This window comes from Anoplophora glabripennis, unplaced genomic scaffold, assembly GCF_000390285.2.
Source record: "Anoplophora glabripennis isolate ALB-LARVAE unplaced genomic scaffold, Agla_2.0 scaffold3474, whole genome shotgun sequence".
In the NCBI taxonomy this organism is placed as follows: Eukaryota; Metazoa; Arthropoda; class Insecta; order Coleoptera; family Cerambycidae; genus Anoplophora; species Anoplophora glabripennis.
In genome coordinates, this window is record NW_019419567.1 from 1 (window position 1) to 8,279 (window position 8,279).

The following is an 8,279-nucleotide window of genomic DNA, read 5'->3' on the forward strand; positions in this document are numbered from 1 at the left end:
TTCTCCCTCTCCCTCCAGTTGTATTTCGTTCTCCAGAAGTCGACGATGTTCTTCAGAAGGTGAGTGTTAATGCCGTAGTGCTGCTTCACGCCTTCAGGTTTCGTAGCTTGCAAATGCATGTACCCAGTCTCTAGAAGATTAAAGGAAAACTTCTCCGACAAAGGATACACTCTGTGTTCCAATTCTTTGCTGACGATCAGGGAAGGATAGAAACTGCCCAAAAACCACTTCAAGTTTGACAGGGTATTGTGGATAACGCACATATTCGAATGGACCCCTATTATCCTCTCTGGAAAGAGTGTAGACATATGTTGGACTATAACAGCGCCCCAATCGCCGCCTTGGAGGTAGTACTTTTGGTATCCCAATCGAGCCATGAGGTTCTTGAAGACGACAGCCATTTGGATAGCGCCTAACCCTGGTCGAACTGCTGCCTCTGAGAAACCATAGCCTGCAAAGTAAAGGAAAACATCAATATAGAACATATTGTTATAATAATAACTAAATAGAACAATTGCAGATATTAACTTAACTGGTAGGGCTGGTACTATAACCTCAAAAACGAAATCCCTCCCCTTCTCTGGGGTGGTGAGGAGAGGAATAAATTCGTAGAACTCCCTGATCGACCCCGGCCAACCATGGAGCAACAATAAAGGCAATACCTTCACCCCCTGGGTTTCCTTTGGTTTGACATGCAAGTAGTGGATTTTCAATCCCTGTACGCTTACGGTGAACTGGGGATACTGATTGAGGAACTTCTCCCTCTCCCTCCAGTTGTATTTAGTTCGCCAGAAGTCAACGATGTTCTTTAGGAGGTGGGTGTTAATACCATAATGCTGCTTGGCACCTTCCAGAGGCTCCTGGAAAGGTAGCGCGTTGGCCAGCCTTTGCTGCAGGTCTATGAGAATCTGAAAGAAGTTTACTGCCTTTGACTCACATCGCTGATGATTGGACTTCCCGAATTTCCTACATACCTCATCAGAAACATTGATTTTGAAGGGTCTGATCTCAGTATCCTCCTTCGAGGGGTCTCTGGGGCCCCACCAAGTATCTTCTAGCTGAGGTAGAGGCGGTACTTCGAACAGAGATTTCCCTTTCAAGTAAATTCCCACTAACACAACCCCAATCGAGGCTATTACTAACACCCTTGTAACACCCATGTCGGCTCTCGACTAGTACGCTTACTGTACCACTATTTTTTTGCTGTCTATTTGAAGATATGGCAATGACCTTGGCTGGTGCGATATAAGTGTCGAGTTCAAAATACACAACGCGTCATAGCATGAAATCTAAGATAGGAGAATTATCGTTCATGTACGGGATGTTGAAGATATTTAAAGAAACGTGAAGTGGATTGAACTAATGGAACAGCACAACAAAATCTTTTGAGCGTAATTGAAAATAATTTGTAAGATATTTGTTTATTGAGAAAAATATACAAAAACAAACACTATCAACAACAAAACACAGTCATTCATTTGCTGGACTCTCTCAAAGCCTCCACTTTTTCCGTGAAGGCAAAAACGTCTTCAGAGAGGACTTCGGGAGCTTCGAATGCCGCGAAGTGACCTCCCTCGAGATCCGAAATATGAATCAAATTGTTGTATTTGCCTCTTAATACGAAGTCAGGTTGGATAAATAATTCATGAGAAAATCTAGCACAACCACTTGGTACTTGCACTGGTATTCTGAAAAATATTAGTTTTGTATTAGGTCACGAAAGTACCTTCTTATTCGGATAGAGGCATCATTGATTATAATGGAAAAATAAACAAAAGGATAAGTATTAATAACGCACCTGTCTATTGGAATACTGCTCTGAGCTTTATTTGAGGTTTCAGCATAGAGCCTCATCGAGGTAGTAATAGACCTAGACACCCAGTATATCATCACGTTATCCAGAAGATTGGTCAGAGAGTATTTTTTCGTCAGCCCCCCGTCGTCTAGGTCTTTCCAATCTGGGTTTGTCCAGGTCGTGAACTTCTCCAAAATGTAGGCTGCCAAACCCACAGGGCTATCCCTTAATGCAACCCCTAAAAAAATATTTAATAAGTATTAATTAATTTAATTATTTTGAACGTACATACCTACAGTGTCGGGCTTGGTGCACTGTAGATGCATGTACCCAAACTCCAGCATAAAAAAGGAAAACTTCTCCGACAAAGGATACACTCTGTGTTCCAATTCTTTGCTGACGATCAGGGAAGGATAGAAACTGCCCAAAAACCACTTCAAGTTTGACAGGGTATTGTGGATAACGCACATATTCGAATGGACCCCTATTATCCTCTCTGGAAAGAGTGTAGACATATGTTGGACTATAACAGCGCCCCAATCGCCGCCTTGGAGGTAGTACTTTTGGTATCCCAATCGAGCCATGAGGTTCTTGAAGACGACAGCCATTTGGATAGCGCCTAACCCTGGTCCAACTGCTGCCTCTGAGAAACCATAGCCTGCAAAGTGAAGGAATGGTGGTATCTCCAATAAAAAAATGTTTTAATTTTTCATTAGAGAATTTCAAGTAATTCTGCGTTTGGATTTTCATCATTTTGATGAAGAAAACAGAAGAATCAAATGTTTACAGATTTTTTGTGTAGCATTTATGTTAACTTATATTTTAAGAACGAAATAGATTTGGATGGATAAATGAAATGGCATATGTAAACATTAACCTGGTAAGGAAGGAACTATAAGCTCAAAAACGAAATCTCTTCCTTTCTGGGGGGTGGTCAGGAGAGGGATGATCTCGTAGAACTCCCTGATCGACCCAGGCCAGCCATGGAGCAAAAGTAAGGGCAACACCTTCACCCCCTTGGTTTCCTTTGGTTTGACGTGCAAATAGTGGATCCTCAACCCCTGCACGCTCACCGTGAACTGGGGGTACTGATTGAGGAACTTCTCCCTCTCCCTCCAGTTGTATTTCGTTCTCCAGAAGTCGACGATGTTCTTCAGAAGGTGAGTGTTAATGCCGTAGTGCTGCTTCACGCCTTCCAGAGGTTCCTGGAAGGGTAGGGCGTTGGCCAGCCTTTGCTGCAGGTCTTTGAGTATCTGGAAGAAGCTTTTAATGAACATGAACAATTGCGACATATATTCTTTAAATATATAAAATACAATTATTATTATTATTTGTTTATTAATATAATTTTTTTGTTGTTCAATTTCATAAATCATGTAGTTTTTGACGTTTCATCATATTTCTATCAATATTAAATATATTAAAATAGGACAATTTATAGAGTATTATTATAACATTGAGAATTTTATGCAAAAAGTACCTACTTATACATAAGGTGTTTGTAATACAAGAATCAGTTAAATTATAAACAGCTATATAAAAATGTTTATTTAAATTTTATTGGTTGCTATTAACACTACATACTTTTGTTTATCTTTATTTATATCATTTAGATAACGTATCGCATCGATATGACCTGGTAAAAATGAGATTTTGACTGATCATTCGTCAATTCTCGCTTTTAATAATTCATTTTGATAAACCACTGTTAGTAAATGAAAATTACTGAACTGATGAATTTCTTTTTATTTCTAGCAAGAGCTTTGTATGAATAATTATTGAATGTCTTGAGAAAGCAATATAAAGCAAAAGCAACATAATTTGTATCCTTTCTCACTTATGCATACATGAATTCCTGAATCCATACAGTCTTTACATGCCTGAACAAGTAAAGACGTGTTGGAACTTGTCAAGAGGACTAATTTTTACATTCTCTGTACTATTTAAGAAAAGCCGCAGACTAGCTGAAACTCGGTTACTTTTATTTTGTGACAATAAATACTTAACAAATATCCCGCTTATCTTTTGAACTGGAAAATTGTTAAACTAACTCGCTTATCAAAACATTAGACTGCTACTTGTTAATGACAAAATATGCTTTTAATCGAATTGAAAGAAAATTTTGTGTTTTTTACATACGTTTTACATATTACCTCATCAGAAACATTGATTTTGAAGGGCCTAATCTCGCCATCCTCCTTGGATGGGTCTCTAGGACCCCACCAAGTATCTTCTAGCTGAGGTAGAGGCGGTACTTCGAATAGAGATTTCCCTTTCAAGTAAACTGCCATCAATACTACCGCAATCGACGCTATTACTAGCACTTTTGTAACACCCATCTCGAAATGTGCTCGGTTCTCAACTACGGTCTCTCCGTTGTTTATTGAAAGATATATTAACGACCTTGGCGAATATAAAAAATAATATGGTGGGGTGGGAGATAATTGTGTAGTTCAATACATACAGAGCATTATACAGATATCTAGAATAGGATTCCAACCATTTAAATTCGATTGTTTTAGAAGAACCAAACAATAGAAACAATAATAATAATTGTGGNAACACCTTCACCCCCTTGGTTTCCTTTGGTTTGACGTGCAAATAGTGGATCCTCAACCCCTGTACGCTCACCGTGAACTGGGGGTACTGATTAAGGAACTTCTCCCTCTCCCTCCAGTTGTATTTCGTTCTCCAGAAGTCGACGATGTTCTTCAGAAGGTGAGTGTTAATGCCGTAATTCTGCTTCACGCCTTCCAGAGGTTCCTGGAAGGGTAGGGCGTTAGCCAGCCTTTGCTGCAGGTCTTTGAGTATCTGGAAGAAGCTTTTAATGAACAATTGCGACATATATTCTTTAAATATATAAAATAATGTAGTTTTTGACGTTTCATCATATTTCAATCAATATTAAATATATTAAAGAAGGATAATTCATAGAATATCTCTCAAGTATTATTATAACATTGAGAATTTTATGCAAAAAGTACCTACTTATACATAAGGTGTTTGTAATACAAGAATCAGTTAAATTATAAACAGCTATATAAAAATGTTTATTTAAATTTTATTGGTTGCTATTAACACTACATACTTTTGTTTATCTTTATTTATATCATTTAGATAACGTATCGCATCGATATGACCTGGTAAAAATGAGATTTTGACTGATCATTCGTCAATTCTCGCTTTTAATAATTCATTTTGATAAACCACTGTTAGTAAATGAAAATTACTGAACTGATGAATTTCTTTTTATTTCTAGCAAGAGCTTTGTATGAATAATTATTGAATGTCTTGAGAAAGCAATATAAAGCAAAAGCAACATAATTTGTATCCTTTCTCACTTATGCATACATGAATTCCTGAATCCATACAGTCTTTACATGCCTGAACAAGTAAAGACGTGTTGGAACTTGTCAAGAGGACTAATTTTTACATTCTCTGTACTATTTAAGAAAAGCCGCAGACTAGCTGAAACTCGGTTACTTTTATTTTGTGACAATAAATACTTAACAAATATCCCGCTTATCTTTTGAACTGGAAAATTGTTAAACTAACTCGCTTATCAAAACATTAGACTGCTACTTGTTAATGACAAAATATGCTTTTAATCGAATTGAAAGAAAATTTTGTGTTTTTTACATACGTTTTACATATTACCTCATCAGAAACATTGATTTTGAAGGGCCTAATCTCGCCATCCTCCTTGGATGGGTCTCTAGGACCCCACCAAGTATCTTCTAGCTGAGGTAGAGGCGGTACTTCGAATAGAGATTTCCCTTTCAAGTAAACTGCCATCAATACTACCGCAATCGACGCTATTACTAGCACTTTTGTAACACCCATCTCGAAATGTGCTCGGTTCTCAACTACGGTCTCTCCGTTGTTTATTGAAAGATATATTAACGACCTTGGCGAATATAAAAAATAATATGGTGGGGTGGGAGATAATTGTGTAGTTCAATACATACAGAGCATTATACAGATATCTAGAATAGGATTCCAACCACTTAAATTCGATTGTTTTAGAAGAACCAAACAATAGAAACAATAATAATAAAAGTGGTATCCTAGTATGTTTTTGAAAATAAAAATAGAAGAAACAAACATTATCAGCAACAAAACATAGTAAATCATTTGTCGGGATTTTTAATCATTCCGCACATAATAGTCCTTTCTGATAACCATTTATTAAATAAAGAAAATTGAGGGCTAAATATCAGAGATACGTAGCTTGTTGCTTCAATATACTGTTATATTTTGACCTTTAACTTTCATAATATTCGGTTATTGACATCAAATTACCGAGATAATAGAATAAAACAAGTTGAGACTTGTTAGTTGTGTCGCTAATGAAAAATTTGAGACTTTTTTATGGGTCCTATCTTTACAATTTGTAATTTTGTAATTATTTTCAAGTCTCTTTGGGTTACCTCATCAGAAACGTTGATTTTGAAGTGCCTTATCTCGGTATCTTCCCTAGAGGGGTTTCTAGGGCCCCACCAGGTATCTTCTAGCTGAGGCAGGGGCGGTACTTCGAATAAAAATTTCGTTTTCATGTAAGCTGCCACTAAGACAAACGCGATCGACGCTATTACTAGCACTCTTGTAACACCCGTCTCGAAATTTGCTCGACTCACAACAACTACGCTTAACTTTACTGATCATTTTTATGTTGTATATTTGGAGATATAATAACTACCTTGGCCAAATGATTTGGCGGGGTATACATATATAGATTTCAAGACACCGCTATCCATATGGAGTATGTAAAGTGGGAAAAGTGTTGTTGTTTGCAACAGGGTGTGGTAAAATATCTACCACTGATTTATTTATCATAGAAAATATTGTATTGTTTTAGTAATTTATAGAATATTTAGAAACAAACCTAGTTTCTATAAATTGCGCAAGAAATGTTCCAATTTTGACGAATTTTAGTGATAACTGAAATTCGAAAAAAATTTGTAGGAGATTAATTTATTGAAAAATAACAACATTAAAAACTATTTGCTACTTTGCAACGTTTCGAGTTTATCAATGAACGCATATACATCATCAGCCAGAGTCTTAGGAACTTCGAACGCGGCGAAATGGCCCCCCTCCAGATCCGAAATGTGGATGAGATTCTTGAATTTATCTCGAAGTATACTTTCCGGATGGATAAGTAAATCCTTGGAAAATCTGGCACAGGCGCTTGGAACTCTCACTGGTACGTTGTTCAAACAGCTGACCAAAACCAAAAAAATAATTAGATTGATAACTTTATTAACATTAACACATACTTCTCTAATTGCGAATCATAGCTGGCCTGGTTGAAGGTCTCAGAATACAATCTCATCGACGTGGTAATAGATCTCGTCACCCAGTATATCATCACGTTATCCAGAAGGTTGGTCAGAGAGAACTTTTTCGTCAGTCCTCCGTCGTCTAAGTCCTTCCAAGCGAGATTTGTCCAGGTCGTAAATTTCTCCAGGATGTAGGCTGCCAAACCCACAGGACTGTCTCTTAATGCGACACCTTAAAAATTTAATATAAATTCGCTTTCTCGTGAGATTAACCTAAAAATCTAAAGTACTTAATGACCTGAAATAAATATATCAAGGTCACTAAACCTTTGGCGCAAAAGATTCTTACACTCGCAAGATGTGAAACGTACTGTCTCAATATTTATTTTACATCTGTAGTACCCCAAGGATCATATTTAGGGCCACTTCTTATTATTCTATTTATTAATAATTTATCTCTGTCTCTTGTTATTGCAAAAAGACAAGAAAAGTGCCCATTTTTTAATTTGTTTATAACTATCGCATTTATTGTTAAAATTTTATAAAACCTATGACATGTTGAAGGTTTTGTCATACTTTAAAAGTNTTAAATTAAAATCGGTTAATAAACAAAAAAGTTATTGCAAAAAAACAAGAAAAGTGTCAATTTTTTAATTTGTTTATAACTATCGCATTTATTGTTAAAATTTTATAAAACCTATGACAAGTTGAGGGATTTGTCATACTTTAAAAGTGTGCCAAAAGTGGGCGCTGTAGGTGCAATAGTTTTCGCACAATTCTATTTGTTTATAGCGGAGGCTCCAAAAGTTATGTACTTTAAGCCTCTGTACAGACGTTAATTTTCAATCAAACATGATTCTGAAAGCGTCATTGTAATCTTAAAGACGTAATTAAGCGACCTATTAAAATATATCACCGTTGTTTTGACACTAACTAAAATTGTTAATTTGTTTATATGTGTTATTATTAATTAGATATTTCAAAATATTCACCTTATAAAGATGGACATGAACGATATCATAAGTGTGTTGTGATGGCTCAGAGCGTACCGCGTTGTACTGTCACGCGGTGGTCCCGGGTTAGATCCCCGATACAGTTATGACTTTCTTTCAATTAATATTTATTTCAAATAACAACATGAAAATTAAAATCGAAACAATTTTATAAGCTTTTCAAGTTAGGAGAAATTTTAAACACCGCAC

At 36.4% G+C, this 8,279-nt stretch overlaps 3 protein-coding genes across 5 annotated transcripts; all 3 read right to left on the reverse strand.

Moving 5' to 3' along the window:
* Positions 1-73: 73 nt before the first annotated feature.
* On the reverse strand, positions 74-1,307 carry LOC108910440 (juvenile hormone epoxide hydrolase 1-like; the record flags this gene model as incomplete). The annotated part of the gene is made up of 3 exons (XM_023456905.1): positions 975-1,307; positions 533-908; positions 74-451 (listed from the first exon to the last, which is right to left on the reverse strand). Coding segments are annotated over exons 1-3 (940 nt in total), but the record flags the coding sequence as incomplete, so codon positions are not given.
* A 95-nt stretch (positions 1,308-1,402) lies between these two features.
* On the reverse strand, positions 1,403-6,384 carry LOC108910394 (juvenile hormone epoxide hydrolase 1-like). Of its 3 annotated transcripts, none has more exons than XM_023456904.1 (5): positions 6,226-6,384; positions 2,673-3,048; positions 2,088-2,453; positions 1,799-2,033; positions 1,403-1,688 (listed from the first exon to the last, which is right to left on the reverse strand). In XM_023456904.1, exons 1-5 carry the CDS (start codon positions 6,349-6,351, stop codon positions 1,475-1,477), a joined length of 1,317 nt encoding a protein of 438 aa, XP_023312672.1. In that variant the 5' UTR covers positions 6,352-6,384; the 3' UTR covers positions 1,403-1,474. The 3 variants fall into 3 exon arrangements, with proteins under 3 accessions (XP_023312672.1, XP_023312671.1, XP_023312670.1); XM_023456903.1 differs by lacking the exon at positions 6,226-6,384 and adding an exon at positions 5,453-5,661; XM_023456902.1 differs by lacking the exon at positions 6,226-6,384 and adding an exon at positions 3,935-4,157 and having other exon boundaries at positions 2,673-3,058.
* Positions 6,385-6,758: 374 nt separating this feature from the next.
* LOC111692788 (juvenile hormone epoxide hydrolase 1-like) lies at positions 6,759-7,309 on the reverse strand (the record flags this gene model as incomplete). Its single annotated transcript, XM_023456906.1, has 2 exons — positions 6,759-7,018; positions 7,075-7,309. Coding segments are annotated over 2 exons (458 nt in total), but the record flags the coding sequence as incomplete, so codon positions are not given.
* Positions 7,310-8,279: the final 970 nt, after the last annotated feature.